General features: G+C 31.5%; 2 protein-coding genes across 3 annotated transcripts in view; one reads left to right on the forward strand and one right to left on the reverse strand.

The window, feature by feature from the left end:
• Window positions 1-2,769, reverse strand: part of LOC134720726 (uncharacterized) — a 42,764-nt gene extending 39,995 nt beyond the window's left edge. The window contains exon 1 of one of the 2 annotated variants that reach the window (XM_063583186.1): window positions 2,668-2,769. The gene's annotated coding sequence lies outside the window, so the exon portion shown is untranslated. The remainder of the gene's footprint in view (window positions 1-2,667) is intronic. The other variant, XM_063583185.1, reaches the window with a different exon arrangement.
• A 683-nt stretch (window positions 2,770-3,452) lies between these two features.
• On the forward strand, window positions 3,453-24,904 carry LOC134720727 (poly [ADP-ribose] polymerase 2-like). The gene is made up of 18 exons (XM_063583187.1): window positions 3,453-3,555; window positions 6,165-6,340; window positions 9,321-9,444; window positions 10,250-10,456; window positions 10,862-11,068; window positions 12,736-12,851; window positions 13,515-13,687; window positions 15,236-15,338; window positions 17,343-17,417; window positions 18,477-18,561; window positions 18,803-18,941; window positions 19,407-19,470; window positions 19,930-20,061; window positions 21,150-21,274; window positions 21,931-22,030; window positions 23,116-23,214; window positions 23,595-23,719; window positions 23,995-24,904. Exons 1-18 carry the CDS (start codon window positions 3,534-3,536, stop codon window positions 24,143-24,145), a joined length of 2,223 nt encoding a protein of 740 aa, XP_063439257.1. The 5' UTR covers window positions 3,453-3,533; the 3' UTR covers window positions 24,146-24,904.
• Window positions 24,905-24,954: the final 50 nt, after the last annotated feature.

Consider the following 24,954-nt stretch of genomic DNA (forward strand, 5'->3'; position numbering starts at 1 on the left):
ATGATTCACCCCATGAACTTAAGGAGTATAATTCACCCCATGAACTTAAGGAGTATGATTCACCCCATGAACTTAAGGAGTATGATTCACCCCATGAACTTAAGGAGTATGATTCACCCAATGAACTTAAGGAGTATGATTCACCCAATGAACTTAAAGGAGTATGATTCACTCAATGAACTTAATGAGTATGATTCACCTAATGAACTTAAGGAGTATAATTCGCCCAATGTTCTTAAGGAGTATGATTAACCCAATGACCTTTAGTCATCCAATTTTAAAGAATATGGTCCATGTAATATGATTCATATAAAATAATAAAAGGAATAGTATTCATCCAATTAACTGGTTGAGTATGATTCATCCAATGAACTTAAGGAGTATGATTCATCCAATTAATTCAGACTAAGAGAATGATTCCTCCAATAACTTAATGTGTATGATTCACCCAATGAACTTAAGGAGTGTGATTCACCCAATGACCTGCAGCCATCCAATAAACTTTAGGAGCATGATTCATCCATAACTTCAGGAATAAAATCCATTTAATTACCTTAAGGAGTATGATTTATTCAATAACCTGCAGCCATCCAATAAACTTTAGGAGCATGATTCATCCATAACCTCAGAGTAAAATTCATCCAAATACCTTAAGGAGTATGATTCATTAAATAAAATTGATCCAATTAACTTATGGCGTATGATAAATCCAATATGATTCATCCAATTAACTTAAGAAGTGTAACTCATCCAAATACCTAAACATGCTAAATGAGGGGTTGGATTGGAAACCCTAAAACACTTACATCTTTATTTTGCATGAAGACATTTGGAACAAGATATTAATATAAGAATAAGAATATATGTGGTATGATTGACAATGAGACAACTATCCACCAAAGATCAAATGAAGTGGATAGGTTGAGAAGACCTGCAGATTTTTTATAAAAGATGTAGTAAACTGGCCTGAGAAGCCAATTACACATTTGTTTGTACACAAATGATCGCAAATGTTTCCTTGATCATACATGCACATGTATTTTACTAATATAAAATGTTATAAAAAAAAACATTTACAGGTCATTACACATAATAGCTTTCAAGGTTAAGATATATCAATGTTAAAGAATGAGATCTCTGAAACAGACTTCCAAGAATTAAACAGGAAGATAATTCAAAGACCAACTTTAGAAGTCTCAATGAGGAAATAGTTTAGAAAAAAATATCATTTTTTTAGATGAGCAGAAATTCTTTCAATTTTTCTCTTGAGTCTTTTCGTTCTTTTCTGGTACATTTTACATTCAAATGGCAAATGCAAGTTAAATAGAGGAGAAGTTTTACATATTAGCTTGAACTTAGATAACCAAACAAACAATGTACTCATGCCTTTTCTTACTAAAATATGACATCATTTGTAGAAAATTAAAACAAATTCAAAATCATGACAATATCAGGCCAGTAGCCAGGAATTTCCAAAGGGGGGTTCGTTTGACTCACAAACTCGACTTTAACAGTCACAATTCGAACAGAACATCGACTTTAACAGTGCTAAATAGTTTTCAAGGGGGGGTCGTCCGAACCCCCCGAAGGCTACGGGTATGAATATGCATACATGTACATACCCTCAGTATATATGTATGTACTAACATCCAACTTAAGTAATATAAAAGTTTCTGTTTGAAAACTATAGATAAATAGAGGAAATAACCTTTAACCAAATTGGAACAGATGGACCATCAGGAGTAAAACAAAATGTCCCCGAACACTTTTCAGGCAGCAATAAAGAGATAAAATTGCTGCATGGGTCATAATACAGCAAAAATCGGTTAACATCATATTTATAGCCTGAATTAATAATATTGTATGAATAACACCTCCACACAAAATAAATATTAATTATTTTTCATTAAGAAAATATGTTGGTTTTTGTTTTTGTTTGTTTGTTTATTTATTTTTGTATTTGTATTTTGTAAATGTCAGCATGTATTATTTCTGTATAGGAATGTACACCAATAAAATTAGTTGATATGATTTGATTTTGGATTTGATTTGATTTATTTATTTTTCTTGAAATGCATTGGATTTTACAAGATGAGAAAACTGTGAATCAGAATATTCTTTTTCCATACTGGTGTTTTCTTTAATTATTGAAAGAGAAAACTATTTTTGACATGTTTTGAACCACTTAAGCACCTGATTATTGAGATATACAAAGAGGCATGAAATTAAATAAAAGTTTAAATGGTTTATAATGTACACACTTGTGTGCAGACTGTACTAGATTTTGGCAAGTTATCAAGTTCTGTCAAGCCATTTAAATTATTTGGGAATAGGTAACCTTCTTTGCAGTTTTAAACATATGTAAAAATGTTACTAAATTACAAAAACTCCAAATTAAAATATTTTCATTTTTTCACTGTTAAATCTTATTTTCCACCTTAATCTGTTAATTGACAGTAAAAGAGAATATGAATCTGCTCAACAAAACAAATGAACTGGACAGTGTGACCGTGACGTACTGTGCAGCATAAATTCCATAATAAAATTAATATTGTGTGTGTATTGGGGTAGACAGTAATAAACAAGTTGATTACACTTAATTTCTTACATATCCTCATTAAAAACTTTAATCAATAATTGCCAGGACTTAATTTTACGTTTACTTACCTTTTTCAGCTCAGGTGTGATTTTACTACAGGTACGTCTATCGTGGGAACTCGGACTTGTCCATGCACATCGTAGTAAATGACGTATTTTCGGTACATTTCGATATGGCGGGAAATATAAAATTTGTAATATTACAAAATATTGTTTACAAAACGAATATAATTATGTTTAGCTAAAGATTTGCATAATGACTATATAAAAAAATCATTGGTTAAAAACAAGGACTTACATTAGTTAGTTAGTTAATTGAACATAATTGATTAAAACGTATACAAAAGACACAAATGCCTTTAAGGTGTTGTCTATTTGCCTATGAAACTTGAATAATTTAAAAGGTGTGGTAATACTGTACATCAATTCGACAGCAACCCAATTGCTTACAAAAGAGAAATGAATCTGAGACTTAAATGTGTTATAGTAGTCTCAGAATGAATGTATCATGAATCAGTTGAATCTGACTTATATCTGAGTTCTGTATTGTATACTCCTGATTACGATAATCCGACAGAAAGTTATTAAAAATAATGTAAACATTCTTGATAAAACTATTTAGGGGTCTTATAATTTAGAATGATTTCCTTTATGTTTTTTTTTCTTTTCTGATGCAGGTTTTAACAGACCCATATGATATTACATGTCTCTTGTTTAATATTTATAAAGTTGTTCCAAACATTGGCAAACACAGTAGTTCCAATTCGGGCACGTGCCGAGTAAAGATATTTTCATTTTAAATAGGTCCGCGTTCAGATCGTAGGAATTCGTTTCATAAAATTATCATTTCTATAAATAGTTTATCAAGCGTAATCTTTCAAAACAGAAATCCTACAGTCATCAAAAAAGAAATTATCGGTGTTAAACAAACTAAAATGCCAAGAAGGAAGAAAACAGGTGAGAAAAAAACATAGAACAAGTTATTGTCAGTTGTATCCAATGCATGTCACAACGATTGGTTTTAATATTCATCAGAAGGAATTGATTACACCACAAAAAGTCCATTTCTGTTTATCTACTATATATTAAAAATACTGACAAACTTATGCATTTAGGAAAGTTTTAAGGGATTGCAGGACTTAAATCTAGCTAATTTATACGTAGGCTATGTTAAAGAACTGTCTGGAATTTGATGTGCATTTTATTAGTCTGCATAAGATACATGATGTAGCAAAACAATGCAAAATAAACAAACACATGTGTTTCATAAATTTGGCATGGTCCTCTCCAGTGGTGGATCCAGAAATTTTCATAAGTGGGGGCCCACTGACTGACCTAAGAGGGGGGCCCCTCCAATCACGCTTCAGTGATTCCCTATATAAGCAACCAATTTTTTTCCCAAAAAGGGGGGGGGGGACAGGCCCCCTGCCCCCTAAACCCACTTCTGCTCTCAGTTACACAGTTAAATTCAGGTACACAACAACTCTTACTTTCAGCAACTCATACTCAACCAACTTGTACCCTATTTTTACAAACTCGTACTTCTACCAACTTGTACCGATTTATTTGATATTATTTACATACATAGGTGTTCTAACCTTTTTTTAATATATCATACAATGTATATATTGTAATGCCGACATTCCCCCTGTTTATAGTAATCCTATGTCTGTATAGTTTCTTGAAAATATTGAGGATAAAACAAAAGATGTTAGTGAGATGTCTAATGTTACAAGTAGTGTAAGACTTGTCATTTGTTATTTTGGCTGTTGTTTTCATGATACGACAGATTTGTGTATGTTAGTTTGTTAAGAAGTTTTGGTTCACGTATTGATTCCGTATTTTCGCGGTAGTTACCTTATTATACTATAAACTCAAATAAAACTGTTCTAATGATCTACTAATAAATTTAAAGTAAAAACCCATCTTTATTGATGAAGATCAATCATTGTTTACAAACAGTATCAACATTACGGGAGTTTCCCTAATATGATCCATAGTTGACGATTGGTAAACAATATGTAACAAGCTCTGTCATTGGTCAGTCAAAAGTATAAATACCAACACAACAACAGAAACGAGAGAGTGTTGGGTTGACAAAGAATGGGTAGTGACAAACTTTAATAAAAGCTGGAATATGTAGCTTATTGAACATTGCCTTTGTTTTAATTTAAGGTTCTCGGTGCTAGTGCTAAGGGTGCCGGTGATGGTGCTAAGGTTGTGGGTGAGGGTGCTAAGGGTGCCGGTGGCGGTGCTAAGGTTGTCGGTGACGGTGCTAAGGGTGCCGGTGGCGGTGCTAAGGTTGTGGGTGCTGGTGCTAAGTAGGGTTGCCATGACAGTACTAAAGTGGGTTTGACGGTGCTAAAATTGTTGGTCTCGGTACTTAATATTTTCGATGTTTTATTATACCAAGTTGGTGTGGTATAAGGTGAAATATAGTAGTAAAATCTTTATTTAGAGAGATTATACAAATAGTCCAAATAAGTGACAACTTTGAGACTTGACTGTTGAGAAATATACTAGTGTTGTATGTCGAAGTAAGACCAGTCATTACCGGGAACTCGACCAGACCAGTGACAGAGCCTGCAAGACCTAGTCTCTCCAACGGAGATTATTTATTTTCGTACTAATAAAATATGAAACTTTATTTATTTAGATATTTTATTTCATAACTATATATAAATACAAGTATACGTTTTCCCATTCTGTAACGTGTTTGGTCCGACGGTTAAAAGTGAACGTCGAACCTTACACTTTATAGATCCTTTAAATCCCTTTTTTTTTGTGACCCTGTGTTCTCTGGTGGCCGACTCTTAACACCAGGGAGGCGGTGTTACAATATATAGCAACATATGACCAATACAGAGATGGGGAAATAACTGCAAGTCAGCTTACCCGTATGTGTGGTATGTTGAAAAGGTCTGTTGGCTGATTAAAAAAAAGACATGTCCATTGCAATATTCAGCAAAAAATGTCCTTTTCTAATATTCTATGGATCGTGCAAACTTGAGGATTTAAAAAAAAAATATAAATCCTATTAGAAGATCCACTACAAAATAATAAAAAATGAAGCATTATAATGTTAAAAAATATTGGGTACAAGTTGGTAAAAATAGGGTACAAGTTGGTTGAGTACAAGTTGACAAGTATCCGTTTAAATCACCAATTTTTTTGTAGATGTCTATTGTTTATAATTTTGTAAATAATGGTATTGGTTAAACAATAAAAAAAGCTTATTTTAATTAATAAATGAAAACTTGCTAATTATATAACAGTAATCAGGTCCCTTTGTGGCATCCTAGAGCTTGCTTCCTAGGTCTGTTGCACCTTAAACGTTCATACCCAATTTTTATTAAAAAATAGTTTTATTTATATGTAGATAAGAAAACAAAAATATATTTTTCTGAAAAAAAGTTAGGGAATTACTACATAGATTTATATAGGTTTTTTTTTTTAATAATTTGATGATTTCCAAATATACAATATTGAATGCACAACTAACAAGTGAATGTTCTTAAGCATTCAATCTTGATTAATTAATTTTCATATTTTTCATTCCACTACAGATACAACTGAAGATGGCAGTGGAGATACAGTACCAACAAAGAAATCTAAACTTGGATCACAGATTGATGGTGTAACAGTCAGATGGGAATGGGAAGGAGACAAATCTACCTGGACAAAATACTCAGAGGATAAAAATGAAAGTATTACTGATGCTTTCAATTCAAAGAAACCATCTGTGAGTCCAAGTAAAAAAAAAATTATTGTACAAAGTAAATGTACAATGTACCAAAGAATAAACAACACGAACCCCACTAAAAACTAGAGGTGATCTCAGGTGCTCTGGAAGGGTATTAAGCTATATGTAGATCAAACAAAATAATACTTCTGCAGACATGACAGAACAAAGTAAATGTAACTATTATTGTACATCATGTACATAGTAATATTAAAGTTTAAAGTTACCACAGTTCAGCATGTTCAGAGTAAATACATAATTATAACATCTATTATAGTTAAGTACAATGTATAAAGAATGTATTCTTTTTTCATCCTCTATTGACACTACACATGGTTCTATTTTTATACGACCTTAAATTTTTTTATTGTCGAGCCTGCAATTTTTGTTGCAGAAAGCTCGACATAGGGATAGTGATCCTGTGGCGGCTACGGCGGCGGTTGCGTTAGCTTACTTCTTAAAAGCTTTATATTTTAGAAGTTAGAAAACCTGGATGCTTCATACTTTGTATATAGATGCCTCATGTTACGAACTATCTGTCAGTCACATGTCCAATGTCCTTGACCTCATTTTCATGGTTCAGTGACAACTTGAAAAAAAAGTTAATATTTTTTGTAATGTTAAATTCTCTCTTATTATAAGTAATTGGATAATTATATTTGGTATGTGCGTACCTTGCAAGGTCCTCATGCCTGTCAGACAGTTTTCACTTGACCTCGACCTCCTTTCATGGATCAGTGAACAAGGTTAAGTTTTGGTGGTCAAGTCCATATCTCAGATACTATAAGCAATAGGGCTAGTATATTCAGTGTATGGAAGGACTGTAAGGTGTACATGTCCAACTGGCAGAAGTCATCTGACCTTGACCTCATTTTCATGGTTCAGTGGTCAAAGTTAAGTTTTTGAGTTTTGGTCTTTTTATCTAATACTATATGCCATAGGTCAACTATATTTGGTGTATGAAACATTTTATGATCTACATGTCAGTCGCACAGGTGTTATTTGACCTCGACCTCATTTTCATGGTTCATTGCTCAGTGTTAAGTTTTTGTGTTTTGGTCTATTTTTCTTAAACTATATGTAATAGGTCAACTATATTTGTTGTATGGAAGCATTGTTAGCTGTAAGTGTCTGCCTGGCATGGTTCATCTGACCTTGACCTCATTTTCATGGTTCATTGGTCTTTGTTTACTTATCTTGGTTAATGTTAAGTTTATGTGACAGTTTTTAATAAAGCTTCATACTTAGGACTATCAACATAATATCAATGATTTGTAAAGAAGGCGAGACATTTCAGCGTGTGCACTCTTGTATTGGTATAACGTTGGTGTAATTGTCAAATAAGCATTTTCTTGGTTTTTGAACTATAACTTTAGTTTTAGTAAATAGAAATCTATGAAATTTTGACACAAGGTTTATGAACATAAAAAGAAGGTTGTGATTGATTTTGGGAGTTAATATCCCAACAGTTTAGGAACTAGGGGCCAAAAAGGGACCCAAATAAGCATTTTTCTTGGTTTTCACACCATAACTTTAGTATAAGTAAATAGAAATCTATGAAATTTAAACACAAGGTTTATGACCATAAAAGGAAGGTTGGGATTGATTTTGGGAGTTTTGGTCCCAACAGTTTGTGAATAAGAGGCCCAAAGGGTCCAAAACTAAACTTTGTTTGATTTCATCAAAAATTGAATAATTGGGGTTCTTTTATATATGCCAAATCTAACTGTGTATGCAGATTCTTAATTTTTGGTCTCGTTTTCAAATTGGTCTACATTAAGGTCCAAAGGGTCCAAAATTAAACTAAGTTTGATTTTAACAAAAATTAAATTCTTGGGCTTCAGGATTCAAAATTATTATATTAAATACAATGCAATAGCAAGAAATTTTCAATTGCACAGTATTGTTCAATAGCAAGAAATCTTCAATTGCACAGCATTGTGCAATAGCAAGTATTTTCAATTGCACAGTATTGCACAATAGCAAGAAATATCTAATTGCACATTATTGTGCAATAGCAAGAAATTTTTTATTGGAGTTATCTTTCTTTGTCCAGAGTAGTAGTTGAATCAACTTAAATCATTGTTTTATACAATATACAATGTATTTTCACTTTTACTACCGCTAAATTAAAACAATCTTTACCATTCAGTGATAACAAGCACTTTTTTTTTACATTTTAATATTTTATGATGTATTTAAATGAGCAGTTATTGTTGTCCATTAGAAATTTGAATCGAGATCAGTTTTGGAAAGAGGATGTGAAAAAAAAATTGGGGGGGGGGGGGGTCAATTTTTCTCATTTCAGATTTCATTAGTAAAAAGAAAATTTCTTCAAACATTTTTTTGAGAGGATTAATATTCAACAGCATAGTAAATTGCTCAAAGGCCAAAAATAAAATTAAAGTTCATTAGACCACATTCATTCTGTGTCAGAAACCTATGCTGTGTCAACTATTTAATCACAATCCAAATTTAGAGCTGAATCCAGCTTGAATGTTGTGTCCATACTTGCCCCAACCGTTCAGGATTCAACCTCTGGGGTCCTATAAAGCTGCGCTCTGCGGAACATCTGGTTTATCCTCTATTGACACTGTACATGGTTCTATTTTTTCTCTCAAGAATGTTACAAATCTAGTTTATCATGATGTTTAGTTCATGTTAAACATGTTAAATGAATTGGTTATTATACAACTTCGTATAATGTTCAGTACAATTTAGTGAATATTGTTGTCAAAAGCATTAAGGTTGTATCTAGTGTTATAGTATTTACAGTTTTATTTAAAAGAAAGGAGAAAGATACCAGAGGGACATTTAAACTCATAAGTCGAAAATAAACTGACGATGTTAGGGCAAAAAGAAGGGGGGAAAAGACCAGCAGACAAACAATCGTACACAATACACAACATAGAAAACTGAAGCAACACGAAACCTTACATTTAAACATGCTAATATGATTAAAAACTATTTTTTAATTTAGATGAGTTTTGATGTAGCTGGTGGTGCTAGTTTAGAGGTTGTCTTTGACAAAATGGTACAGAAGAACAGTAAGACTGGGTGGTCAAGAAGGGTCAGATTAGCTGTTAAAGATGATAAGAGTGATGGTATGTTAAATGTCAGCTGTCAATCTCAGGCACTTCACCCCTATGATTTTCTTCCAACTCTTTGTTCATTCTAAAATTATAAGTATTGTCCTTCTTTCAAACTTCCTTGATAAATAATTACCATGATTACAAAAAAAGGTATATAAGGTTGAGTTCTGACTACGATTTAATTTATATAAATTATGTAAATCACATGTATTAAATACATTAGTACTTGTTATAAGAAATCATTTGCATATCAAGTACACCAAGTTATGAACACAGCCATGGTTTACTCCTTTCAATCCTCAAATATCAACTGTTGCGGTTTTCTGTAAAGGCTAAAAGATGCTTGATAAAGAATTCCACAGCCAAACACCTTTTATAGTAGGCACAAATTACCACATGATAGACTATTCAATTTCAAAAAACCTTAGTGATATAGATTAATATTGAATTTAAATGATGGGGATATCAGCTTCTACTGTGCAGCCTTCAACAATGAGCAAAACCAATATGAAGAAGTCAGCTATAAAAGACTTGACAAAATGTGGAACATTTGAAACTAGTGGCCTGATTTATAACAAAGCAATAAATGAAAAACAAATGTGACAGACAGAAACCAACAACAACCACCGAATTGCAGGCTCCTGATTTGGGAGTCTCATAAAGAATGTAGCAAGATTATATATTTGTGAGTGCTTAACCATCTCCATGGCAATGTGGTGAAACAACACCACATGAGAAAAAACTTATTATCTCTTTTATATTACTATGTTACGAATGTTTGGCAATGGGAGGATGAGAAGGGTGCTTTATCTTTTAGATTACTATGTTTGGCAATGGGAGGATGAGAAGGGTAAATGGATTCCATACAATGCTGAACATTCTGTCGAAATAGAGAATGCCAGGATTACAGGGAAGGATCTCAATATAGTGGCTAACCACAGAGCTTATGATATAGACTTTGCTCAAATGGAACAGGTTAATACAGTCACCAATGTAGCTCGCACCATTGATCGATGTAAATCTGGTGAGGAAAGTTCAAAAATAGTTTTATTAGAAGACTAATAATTAAAATATGTTTGAACAGATAACGTGAAAATGCTGATGGAAAAAAAATATTAAATCAATAAGTTAAGACTTTGAATATTTTTTTTTTATATTGACAATATAGATATTTTTTTAAAGCTGAGGGATATTATTTGTTTGTTCGTACTAAAGTTGGTAGTTCTCTCCATGCACTTATGGTTCGTCCTCCAATAAAATCTGAATGGCAGGAAATAATTCATAGTGCTGAATGTGGCATTAAATAAAAATCAAAGGAAAGGAAGTATTTGATAAATTTGTAATTTAAATTTCAATAGGCTTATTACTCAATTTGATATGATACTTTGTAATTTTACAATCTATATGAGGATGTTTATTTGTGATACAGATGCAGTTGAACCAATAGATTCACCAAAGAAGGCAGCACCTAAAAGAGTATCAAGTAGAGGAGATGCTGTGAAAGTGAAAGTAGAACCTGAGGATGAACCTACGACCTCAAAGTCAGCTGGTAAAGGCAAAGGGAAAGCTGCTAAAAGTGGAGGGAAGAAAGGAAAATCTGGTGCTGATGAAAATGGCTCTGAAGAAAAGGAAATGGGTACAAATAGCTTTTCAAAATGTACAACCAGGGGGGAAATTACATATATATTTTTAAGGGGCCAATTGAAGGACGCCTTCGGTTGCAGGAGTTTCTCACTACATTGAAGACCCTTTGGTGGCCTTCGGTTGTTGTCTGCTCTATGGTCGGGTTGACTTGTTATCGCTTTCCCCATTTCCTTTCTCAATTTTATATTCAGTTTTGATGTTTTATCTTCTTTTTTTTGTTGTAATTTTCATAATATTTCTATAACTTATAAGAACACTATTTTGTACTTATTTTTGAAAATTTCTAGGCAGTGCTGATTTTTAATTGATACTGTAAACAGAAGTCATGGCAAAATGATGAATGCCTAAACCAATATTAAAGCTTTCATCATTACTAACAACAACAACAACAGCAATACTTTATTTTAAGAGGGTTACACAGTTAGCTATAAAACTAATCTTCCCTGAGGCCTTCGTAATGAAAAATCAAACAAAATGCAAACATATACATTGCATACATACATTAGTATAAAAAGTCAAGTGTGATAATAATGTTCATTATCATATACTTGTATGAAATATTACTAAAATTTTACAGTTCAATAACATTTGAAAATATCAAAAGGCTATGAAAGGATTACTAGGTTTATTGACCAAATTCTCAAGAATTTTCATAGCGGGCTGATAAAGGTACCTTTATTGACTGCTTCCGGAATGTTATCACATGCCTTTCCATTAATTTCCGTGTCATTTATCACATGCAACTTCGTGCATTTTCGGAAATTTGATTGAAACGACAACAGAACGCGGAAAACCGCAAGTGATAAGACTTTTCCCAAAATAGTTGAGGAGCAAAAATGAATTAAGTTTAACATGTTTTGAAAGACATAAATGAGGTGACAATAATATGGAAGAACATGATAATTGTTGTGACAAAAACAAATAAAATGCATGTTATATCAATAAAACAATTAAAGTAAAGAATTTGTTTTGGTTGTCTGTAAATATTTTCTGAAAGTGCAAAGACAAACAAAATAAAAATTTTAATAGTTCTTGTCTGTATATCTTCTGCTGAAGTATATGATAAAAAGATAATTTCATGTCATTTTTCATATCAGACCCTTTATCGGCCCTCGTTCATGATATCAGCCCTCGACCCTGCGGCTCTTGGGCTGATATCACAACCTTGGGCCGATAAAGGGTTTGATATGAAAAATGCCATGTAATAATCTATACATACAACTTGATAAAATGTGATAAAAAAATAAACATGATGACATGATCAGTTTTTAATATTATTTATACAGCTAGGTTGATTTCAATAAATGATCTGTTATTTTGTATTTGAAAGAATTAATATTTGTAATGTTTCTTAACGGTATTGGCAAATTATTCCACAAGAATGGTCCAGAATACATAAAGATTTTTTGAATAATTCTGTTTTTGGTTTAGGGAGTATGAGGTTTCCTTGAACAGCATTTCTCAAGGATATCTGTCTGAAACATAATGAAACTTGTTAGTAAGATATGATGGGCATCATTATTAATGCACTTAAATGTCATCACTAACTTATGATATTTTATTCTCTGTTGACTTTAACAGTCAAGACAGGCAAGGAACAAGTAAGTTCAGAATGAAATCATTTATCAGGTAAAACTCATGTTGCTTTTTTATTCACAGTGAAGACAGTTGTCATTAAAGGCAAGGCACCTGTAGATTCAGAATGTACTCAGATGTTAGGCAAAGCTCATGTATTTTATGAAGGAAAAGATATTTGGGATTCTATGCTAAATCAGGTTTGTAAAATATATACAATTCAAATTATTTTTACACATATATTTATCAAAGTTTATGTATAACTCCATGTTTAAAAGTACAATTTTATAATTAAATCATGCATGACAAAAAAAATCAAATTTATAACATGTTGGGAGAAAAAATGTATTTTGGTCATTTGAATTTAAGAAAGGTTTCATAATGAATGAACATTAGATATGTATACATATTAGCATTGGTTGGGATATTAAATGAACCTTTTAATAGTTTATTGTGTTATGTATCATTATAGACGTATACATCATTACAATTTTCCGTAATTAGCTTAAATGTCTCTTAATAACCCTAGATCTTGCTCTGAATAAACTTCTGACTTCTCCTAAAAATTTCAAAACGGATTAAATCACAAGTAGAACAGGCGAGTTGTTTTAGTGTGTTCACTTTTGTTAAATAAAGAATGATGCAAAATTAAGCTTGAACTTTTGTGATTTTAAGTAATAGCTGACATAGTTGTACATGCATGGAAATTAAATGACTAAGAGTAAAATGAAAATAATTTTTAAGTGGAAAAAATCATGCCTACAACAATCATAAGTTATTAAAATAATCATAAAAAAAGGAGTGTATAAAAAGTGTGATTTTTTTTAAATTTTGAATTCATATGAGTTGACTATTAATTTCAGACAAATGTTGGGAACAACAACAACAAATACTTTATGATACAGTTATTGGAGGAGGACAGTAAGAAGTCCTACCATGTTTGGTTTAGATGGGGTCGTGTAGGTTATAAAGGGCAAAATAACCTGGTACCATGTGGTACTAATTTAGATCTGGCTAAGAAAACATTCTGCAAAAAGTAAGTTGTGTATCCATCTGTAAGTCTTACACAGCTACTTTTGGATAGGTAATATTTCTGTACTTAAAAGCTGTAGTACTGGAAATTTATTTGTTTACTTTAAGTACTATTTCATTACTTTAGAATTATTGTAATATTTAGGTACTTGTATTTTCCAGTACTTGATTTGTACTTAAAATATTGGTATAAAAATAATACCAACAATGATCACAGTATTCCATGTTTAAACATCATAACTTCATGAGATATGAAAAAGACAAACTTCCAAAATGCTGAAAATGTAACCGTGCAACCCAAAATCTGTAGTACTTAAATTTCAAGTACAAATCAAGTACTGTAAACTATAGGTACCTAAATCTTACAATAATTCTGAAGAGACAAAATAGTACTGAATATTAAAAGTAGATTTCCAGTACTACAGATTTTTTGGTACAGAAATTATGCCAATGAGACAATTCTCCATCCAAGTCACAACTTGTAAAAAGTAAACCATTATAGGTCAAAGTACAGCCTTTGTCACACTGAACAGCAAGCTATAAAGGGCCCAAAACTGACTAGTGTAAAAAAATTCAAACAGGAAAACCAACAGTCAAATCTATATCAAAATCAAGTAATGAAAAACACTTATGAACCTCATCAACAAAAAACAACTACTGAACAACAGGTTCCTGACTTAGGACAAGTCCAAACAAATGCAGCGGGTTTAAACAGGTGCCAACCTTAACCCTAACCTGAAACAGCAGTATAAGACTGCAACATAGGAAGACACTGTATCAATAGCAATTGAAATGTAAGTCTTATTAGCCATTGCTACCCTAATATTCAGAATGAAAGCATTTTGATATATCAAGTATTCTGTTGAATGTTGAATAAAAGATGTGTTAAGAAAGCTGATGAGACCAACTCTCCACTGGAGATCAAATGATGTAGAAATTAGCAACTATAGGTCACTGTTAATTTTCAGGTCAGTATACTGAGAGTTTTATATTTGTTTTTTATGCCAATAATAGATTTTACTGTTGGTGCATGCTCAATTTCTTTTGGGCTTTGAATTTAAGAGTATGAAAGTATGGAAAGCGATATAAAGCACCATTAAACAAATAAATTAGAGACTGTCTTTTTTTTTACCATCCTGGGAACCAATTTTCATGAATATTTGATTTCAAGGTTTTGCCAAGGTCTCCTTAGTACAAGTCTATTGAAAATTTATACCTTGTTAAACATTTATTTACATTTTATGGGTTAATTATCCCCAAGAAATTAATAAAAATTGGTATCCCATAAAAAATAACGAATACACAATTTCGGCGTTTCTAGTTAGCAAAGGGTTTACTGGATGATGAACACAAGTGTTATAGCTTTATGTTTATTCATTCTGATAGCTATTTGTAAAGTGATTTTAAATGTTATATACAACATTTTAAGTGGCCATTATGAGAAATCAGAAGTGTGGTAACATTGCTCTATAAACAAAATAAATTTGAAGTTTCTTCTGTGATTGAAGATTAGATATTTGTTATTAAATATATTTTTTATATTTTATTTAAGATTTACAGATAAAACAAAAAATGACTGGGCCAATCGCAGCAAATTTATTCACTCCCCTGGGAAATATGATATGTTAGCCATGGATTATGGTGAAGATACCAAGGTTAGTCAAAGAAATTAGAATTGTTGGTTGAAGAACTGACCATTTAAATAAGCAATTTTTCCAGAAAACTGCATAACAATAAGCTGCTTTAACACCCAATCCTTACCAAGAATCACATCTATTTTGATAATGTTTTGTCTGTAATAATAGTTTAGATGTTATAATTATAGTTTATAACTAGAACACACCCGTGATATCGCGGGTCCATGACTGAATTAAAGTATATAACTATGCGCAAGCCTTATTTTAGTATTAGTTTTGTCATCTGATAAAGTCATGCCGATTATAAGATACACAGTTTTCTCTGCTTTCAAATCTTTCTGTTTGAACCCGTCAAACTGGAACTAATCAATTATTGGTAATATTAATTATTTGGAAAACGAAAGGTCCTGGAATGGAGTATTTTTTAATCAACAGCATAGTCGTATATAAGTTATAAATAAAGTTGAATTCTTTGATTTGCTGTTTTACGTAATGCCCACTAACAAATTGAAAACTGTACCTATGCGCCCTATTTTCGGTATAGATTTTTAGTATTCGTATTGTTATCTTAGAAAGTCTTACTGATTAAAACACTACAATAGGTAACAATTTGACAATTTAGTTGTGTCAACGTTACCCTGTGATTATGACCCGTGTATAATCCTGAATACACCGTTTGGTGGTGTGCCTGTCAGATGCGGAACGTACAGATAAGGTTATAGGTAACAGGTAAATTATACTATTGGTATCGGTATCGGACTCGACCGGGAACTTCTTAATTATTGGCAATATTAATTACGTGGAAAACAAAAGGTCCTGGAGTGGTGTAATTTTTAATCTATACCTTTGTACTATATTAGTTATATATAAAGTTGAATTCTTTGATTCATCATTTTTACGTGATGACGGCTGACAAATTGGACTTCGTAATTTTAGTATTATAGATGTATTCTAACATCCTGTTTGCTGATCAATTGAATTTTTCAATATTTTTAATGGACTTTAAAAGAAATCTTGACACATTTCACCAAAACAACGTGAACAGAATGTCTTCGTATTTGGTCAACACCTCAATAGCATTAATGGTACCAATTTTTTTTCACCAGATGACCATTTTGGCAACGAATGTTGCTTGAATAGTGATGAGAAGTAATGTATTGGTCAGAATCCTACTTATACTTTGAATTACATGTTGGGATAGACTAAGCATGATAGCTTGTGCATCTTTGTTCTTTTATAAATTTTAGTAAAGATTTTACTCTTTTTATGCCCCACCTAAGATAGTAGAGGGGCATTATGTTTTCTGGTCTGTGCCTCTGTTCGTTCGTCCCGCTTCAGGTTAAAGTTTTTGGTCGAGGTAGTTTTTGATGAAGTTGAAGTCCTATCAATTTGAAACTTATTGCACATGTTCCCTATGATATGATCTTTCTAATTTTAATGTCAAATTAAAGTATTGACCCCAATTTCATGGTCCACTGAACAAAGAAAAAGATAGTGTGAAGCTCAGGTTAAAGTTTTTGGTCGAGGTAGTTTTTGATGAAGTTGAATTCCAATCAACTTGAAACTTAGTACACATGTTCTCTATGATATGATCTTTCTAATTTTATTGCCAAATTAAACTTTTGACCCCAATTTCACGGTCCACTGAGCATAGAAAATGAAAATGCATGTTTCAGGTTAAAGTTTTTGGTCAAGGTAGTTATTGATGAAGTTGAAGTCCAATCAACTTGAAACTTAGTACACATGTTAACTATGATATGATCTTTCTAATTTTTAATGCCAAATTAAATGATTGACCCCAATTTCACGGTTCAGTGAACATGTAAAATGATAGTGCGAGTGGGGCATCTGTGTACTATGGACACATTCTTGTTTTCATTATTACTTTTGAGAGAGAAAAATTGCACACATCTCCTGTAAAAATATTAATTATGATTGCATATAGATACCAATGTTTTTATAAGTGAGGGAGTTTTTTTACTATGTGGACTCACTACTTTTAGGATATTTGTACTTTTTTAGGGAGAAGATGTTGTAGATACTGCTGTTACAAAAGATATGAAATATCCAGACTCAAAGCTAGACAAAAGTCTACAGGTAACTTCAATATTTTCCCAATCAGCCAAATCTTAACACAAGCATTGCGTTTACAAACAAGATAATATCAAATATTGTCATGAAGCAAGTTTAATTCTACTATCATTATGACCAGTGGCAACTATTTGCATTGAATTGCAATGTTCTTGTTTTTCATTTTTGTCATCTTTACCTCATTGTTTAGCTATTTCTAATCAGTCACTGTAGGGATATTAGAAGGAAGATCCTGTACAAATAATTTACATTTATATTTTGTCTTTTGAAAAAAAGCAGGACGGTTTTGTCTCTATATGATGGTGATTTAAGTTTACCTTTTGTTGTCTGTGCATCCATACGTCGACCCAAAATTAGTTTCCATTCTCTAACACAAGTTTGCCTAAACCAAATGTTTTTAAACTTATACACAACCCTTATAACCACTAAATGTAGATTGAGTTTGGGTAGTATCACTTTCAATGTTCTTGAGTTATGTCTTTTTATAAATGGAAAAAAAGACAAATTTGTTGTTTCAGCACTCTTTACTTTAGTCTCCCTCAACCAAATGTTTTAAAACTTAAACACAATGCTTATCACCACCCAACACAGATCAAGATTGAATTTGGGTGACATGAATTTAGTCATTCTTTAGTTTTGTCCCATTATTGCTTTTCCAATTATTTAGAATAATCATTAGTAGATTATACACAGATTCCATCTTTGATTGAGAATATTATTTTAGTGCCACATTTTAAATAAGTCTGGTAGGAGATACAGGTTCCTTAAAGTTTGATTTGAATAGTGAAATTGTTCGAAATAATTACACAACTTTATTCAATAAAAAATACATTAAAAGATTTGAGGTAAATGAATATGAGACAGTATCGAGTGTTATACACAGAATCTGCTCAAACTTGTATGAGTGTCATATAAAAAAACATCAAAGATTTTTATATGTACCTGCTAAAATATATATCTGAATTGTCAGTTCCACCAAAAATATATTTTGAAGTGCATATTTATAAATTTGTCAGTCTTGTTCTGAGTACAGTGATGGTCAATGAAATATATATTTATTTTCAGAACTTGATAGATTTGATATGTGATGTGAAGTCTATGGAAGATGCTGTCAAAGAAATGAAATATGATGCTAAAAAGGCTCCATTGGGTAAAGTTGTTGTATTTTACTTTTCATACTCCTTTCAATCTTATCTTATATAAAAATTTATAAAACTTGCCAAATAAAGGATTAAGTGGTCACATCAACTTTAACTTAGTTCAATTCTTTATTATTATGTGAACTCTTCAAATGACATGCCAAATTTGTGTTTTAATTACATAGTAATATATTTATTGAAGATCACAGGAATTTCTGAAAGTTATTTCTAAATATATGTCCTATTCGACAGGTAAATTAACAACTGACCAAGTAAAGGCTGGTTATGCATCATTGAAGAAGATAGAAACTTGTATAAACAAAGGAGATTTTGGTCAACACCTGACACAAGCTTGTAATGAATTCTACACCAGAATACCACATACTTTTGGGTAAGACATTCATACAAAGGATACAACACTTTTGTGTATGGCATTAGGGCAATAAGTGGGTGGATACACAAAGGTCTCCACTGTTGTCTTTCACCAAGGTCAAATATAAAACAATAATAAAGACAACACCTGTAAATTACCACTAGTGGTTTATAATGGTCCACAGTTGTTGCTTGATGGCGAAACATGTTGACTATAATAAACCACTACCTTGCTGTGATTTTCTTTGTAGACTTTATTGTTGTTTGTATTTGACAGTATTTATTAGATCCTGAAAATAAAAGTCGAATTTCAATCAATTTTCAGAATTGTGAAACAGATCAAAATATATAGAATTATTGTACATTTTTATCCTCCTTACTTTTTGGAACTATAAGAGCCAATTTTAAATTGCATTTGATTATTATACACAATGGAGGTACATGTAATATTATTTTTAAGAAATCTCTTTTCTATTTTTTCCAGTATGTCACAGCCACCATTGATTAGATCAAAAGAAGAAGTAAAAGCTAAGATTCAATTACTTGAGGTAAGAATTTTTGCATGGTACTTAGAGCTATTCTCATAATGATTGTATTTTAAAGTTTTAGTTGGATTGCTTGCTTTGTTTGCAGGTCTTAAAATTGTATACCAATACTAGAATAACATTTAAGTATCATGTATATAAGCTTAAGCCCAGATGTTTATTTTAATTACAATGCTTGTGCAAACATTTATACACACAAAGCAAGCAAGCTAGCCAAACCTTTTAGTTACATGCATTCTGAAAATAGTGCTAAAATATATAATTGTAAACAAATCAACATGAAAAAAGTGGGAAATTAATGTGTTAAGGTTAAATTAGACAACCAAATATGGCTGACCAATTTGTTAACAGCAACTAGCAAATATCATCAGCATTGTCCATTTGCATGTCACTTCATAAATTTGGAATGTTTTACATCTGAATTCACCATTTTGTATTTAATTTTTTTTCTTCTTTTTACAGGCATTAAGTGATATTCAAATTGCAATTAAAGTACTGAAACAAGGAGATATGTCTGACAACCCAATAGACAGACATTATAAATCACTCAATGTTGATATTGTTCCTGTAGAAAAATCTTCAGATGATTATAAGGTAAATACACATGCTCTCTAAAACAACACTGATGACTAATTCGTGTGTAACACACATTTATTGCTTAAATATTTAGTGTAATACCACCATTGATTTTCCCCTTTTAGTCTTTGTTAAATTTCCACTTTTAAAAAAATTGTGCAAAATTTATCTTTGTTCCAAATAAGGAAATACTTGGTATGAATAAAGTTTAATCATGTCCAGTACTGTAGAAGAAAAAAAAATCATATAACATTTCAAGCATATAATGCAATAACTATCACTGGAAGTTAACCAATAAAATGTCTCCCCTTATTTAACCTGTGTACAAGCTTTAGTAACCATGGAACCTCAAGTTTACAAAATATCCTATAGAAAACCCAAATAAAAAATTATAGTGATTTGAAATACCCAAGACATATGTTTATGAAACAAATGCTTTACTGCTATAAAATGTAGGATAAATTACCTACAACTGTCAAATTCAAGGAAATAGTTTTTTTCTACCTATTTTTGTATACAACCGGATGTGAGGTACCATGATTTGGTGGTATTCCACCTGTATTGTCGTTTCTAAATATTTTGCCTTTTTTAAATTTTGATGTCCTTCTCGGGCATTATATTATGTTTTCCATCCATTCGTTCGTCTGTCTGTTTTTTCATCCATCTGTGCTTCAAGTTCAAGTTTTTGATGAAGTTAAGGTCCAATTAACTTGAAACTTAGTACACATGTTCCCTTTGATATGATCTTATGAATTATTCTCACTTCATTATTGATTTAAGGGGTATGGTGGCAGAGTGGTCTTAGTAGTTACTACTGTAATCACTAGATAGTTAACTCTGAGGATGTGAGTTCAAACCCCCCTCGTGTGGGTGAACTCTACAGTCGACTACAATCCTAATTGACTAGTATATTCCGTTTTCCTATTGAAGGTAGTAGTTTTCTCCGAAAACACTCTGGCTTCCTACCCCAATAAAACCTGCCCGCCATGAAATAGCCCAAAAGTAGTGCTTGAATGTGGAGTTAAAACACCAAAAATCAAATAAAATCAAATCATAATTGAATTATAAATGTTCTTGTATAACAATGTTAATTGTTTTTATTTTAGATGGTAAATGAATATTTGCTAAATACACATGCATCAACTCATAGTCAGTATAAAATGGAAATAGTCAGTCTTTTTGAAATGAAGAAACATGGAGAAGATAAAAACTTCAAAGATCTTGGAAACAGGTACTGTATATATGTTAAAAAAACAAATATTTTGAATAAAAAAAGTATGTTTCTAGTGTTTTGTAACAGACATTAACAAAAATACTCATCAAATTGTCCTTGGTGATTTAAATCAGCCACTGAATACAACTACATGTAACTTGAATGGAGAAATGTCTAATTGGCACTTATACCACATCTTCTTATATTTATGTAAAAAACTTGAGGAATGACTGAAAAGATGATTACCAAATCAAATGATGAAAATCACTGATTTCATATAAGAATTGAAAAAAACGTTAATCAGTTAAATTATTAAAATCACAGACACATTAATTTTCATTGGGTTAAAATTTTGTGGTTTTGTCTCTCTGCGATTTCATGGGAATTTTATTTTTGTGGTTTCCTTAAATTTAAGTGGTAATTGGAGATAGAATTTTCACAGGGTTTTTAATTTCATAGATATATTCTTTTTACGAAATTAATGAAATGAAATCCTCCACGAAAATTTCTGCTTTTACAGTAGATCGAATTTCAAACAAAACTTATTTTAAGATAGTGAAAGTATAAGTGATTTAAATATTCATCAGGATATTAAAAACGACTTCTAGTCCTCTGAAATAAGGTTTATTCAATGAAATACACCATATAACATATCCTTTTTATACCCATTACAGACAGTTGTTGTGGCATGGTTCTAGACTATCAAACTGGGTTGGAATTCTTAGTCAAGGTTTACGTATTGCTCCACCAGAAGCTCCTGTAACAGGATATATGGTAAGTTAATGGCTGGAAATTCTATGTTAGGGTACACGTAGGCATTTTTATGCCCCACCTATGATAGAAGAGGGGCATTATATTTTCTGGTCTGTGCGTTCGTCCGTCTGTCTGTTAGTTCATCTGTCTCGCTTCAGGTTTAAGTTTTTGGTCAAGGTACTTTTTGATGAAGTTGAAGTCCAATCAACCTGAAACTTAGTATACAAGTTCCTTATGTCTTTCTAATTTGAATGCCAAATTGAAGTTCTGACCCCAATTTCACGGTCCACTGAACATAGAAAATGATAGTGCGAGTGGGGCATCCGTGTACTGGGACTCATTCTTGTTTTTTGTGATAATTTGTGTTATTGTTTAGTTGGTAAGTTAAAAATTCCACACCATGGAAGCTAGTGCCTATCACAGAACATGTAGGCAATTCATTGGTTAAGGTCAACTTGTGTGAAAGTTAAGGATCTATAAACCTGAAAACATATAAGCTGTAATCTTTATCATATTAACCCAAGTATTATTTATTTAATTGTCATGGTATTAAACCATTACAGATTCAAACAAAGGGAGAAAGAAAAATAGAATTAACAGAAAGGAAGATATATTCTGTGTTATTTCATGACAAGAAATCCTCACAATGCATTTGACAAAATCAAAACTAATAAATCTCTCAAATAATGTTTACAAATAAATTGGCCATTAAATGTATATTTACATATTTATAATAGAATACTGTTAACATGGAAGTTTAGTGATGGGGTTAGTTTTGCTTATTTCATGATCGCATAATATGTGCAAAAATATACTGTGTTATAATGTTTTATAAAAAGAAGTTATATTGATGTAAAGCTCAAACTGATATTTAAAGCCCAAATTTAACCCTGGGGCACCATCATTAGGATACAGATAATATTTCATCATAGGCTGAAGTTTAAATTGGGTTGTCTATAAACAACCACATAGTTTAGTAGTTGTCATAAAAATTATGTGAAAGTCATAGTTTAAATAGAAATAGCATAATTAGATTGTCAACTTATAAAATAAAAGTAAAATTAATTAAAATACTATAACTGTTTGAATGTATTTTATTATTGTAGTTTGGTAAAGGTGTATACTTTGCTGACATGTCCAGTAAGAGTGCTAACTACTGCTTTGCATCAAGATCTAAAAATATTGGTTGTATTTTACTGAGTGAGGTATGTAAACTAAAGCCTTACCAATCTTTTGATGGACAGGGTATCATTTTCTTGGGGTAAAGTTTTCACAAAGTGCAATCAAAACCTTATTGTTACTGACTGGATAAATATATTGAGTCGTTGTTCAGGCTTCTCCTCTTCTTTTTTTATAAATTTTCTGGTTAATCTTTCCAGAGTTGAGGGATTTTAATGGTCAGGTTTATGCTAACTTTTCAAATATTGTGCATTCCATAAATTTACTTGAAATTTTACGCAATTGATGGGAAGTGTAAATACACCATTGGGTGAGTTGGACTTTCCATGTCTGTTTCTAGAGGATACATTTTCAGACAAATTTATTATGAAATACACTACAACATAAGATTATATTATTATTTCAGGTTTCATTGGGAAAAACAAATGACTTATTAGCAGCAGATTATAAGGCAGATAAATTACCTGCAGGAAAACACAGTGTAAGAGGCTTGGGCTCAATAGGTCCAGACCCCTCAATGACTAAAACTTTGTAAGTATCAAAATAAAACATAAGCCACTTAGGGAAACACTAACTTTAGGGGATAGTTGTTTCCTAAGTTTTTTATATTCATATGTATGTAAAAAAAAATCAAGTGTTTTTAGTATCCACCAAAATACGTGTTTTTACCCAATTCATGAAAATTCCTACCCAAGTAAATAAATGAATCTATATTTTATTTCTTGGTGAAGGTTACCTGGGAAAAGTCAATTTCTCACATAAAAATTATTATACTATACAGTAAATTAATATTTTCTTTCTTTCAGGCCATGTGGAACGGTTGTACCCCTTGGTAAACCAGTTGACACCGGTGTGAAGAACCCAACAGGATATACACTGAACTATAATGAATTCATCGTCTATAATACTCAGCAAATAAGAATGAAATATCTTATACAGGTTAAATTCAAGTTTTAAATGAGTTGGTGATGTACTGAGGGGGAACTAGTTACAAATGTTTACTTCTGTTGTTAGAACAAGTGAATTATTACACATGTGTTAGTGATAAGTCTCTGAATTGTGCTTGACACTTAAATAGATGAACTTTGGGGTAAACAGTTATTGTGTAGCCTCCTAGTTTTATTACTAATACCATGTTGGCATTGAATAGGTGAGAAAAATCTATAAATTTGATGTATGGGGTATTAATATGTTGCAAGGCATTGGCATCATGAACAAAGGGAGGAGGGTTGTTTTCAATAGGTTTATAATTATAATCATGAACAAATGTATTGTGAACAAAGAAAGGTTGTATTTTGTTGATATTTTTAACCCAAATAATATTTGTTTCATCTTATTATTGAAAGGCAGTCATAGAAAAAAAAACTGATCACGCTTATAATTTGTAAACTATAAGATTTCAACATTAGTATTAGTTATTTGTTGTAGTGCCTCACACTAAAATGTACAAACATTGTCCATGATGACCTGACATTTATTCTTGAGTCAATTTTATTAATAACATTTTTCATTAATGTGAAATATTTCATCAAACTCATTTTTATCAACAACTTGTTTCATCAAATTTAAGATAAATATTTGTTTGACAATACTCAAATGTTATGAACTTATCACATGTTGTAACACCATACATCATTCATTGTTTATGTATACTGTTCTGTTAAGTTCTGTAGTTGTTAGATTTGAAACCTCTTAAAATAAAAAAAAATAAACCTTCTTTGCTCCTGTTTTTATGGATTCTCTTACCGATGAGACAGTGCTCCAGT

The sequence above is a fragment of the Mytilus trossulus genome, chromosome 6 (genome assembly GCF_036588685.1).
Source record: "Mytilus trossulus isolate FHL-02 chromosome 6, PNRI_Mtr1.1.1.hap1, whole genome shotgun sequence".
In the NCBI taxonomy this organism is placed as follows: domain Eukaryota; kingdom Metazoa; phylum Mollusca; class Bivalvia; order Mytilida; family Mytilidae; genus Mytilus; species Mytilus trossulus.

Excerpts from the sequence above, each read along its gene's own strand:
- LOC134720727 (XM_063583187.1), top strand. The coding sequence starts at position 3,534 with ATGCCAAGAAGGAAGAAAACAG. Across the intron at positions 9,445-10,249 it reads TAAAGATGATAAGAGTGATG|ATTACTATGTTTGGCAATGG; the intron begins GTATGTTAAATG and ends TTTATCTTTTAG. Across the intron at positions 18,562-18,802 it reads TGCTAAAAAGGCTCCATTGG|GTAAATTAACAACTGACCAA; the intron begins GTAAAGTTGTTG and ends CCTATTCGACAG.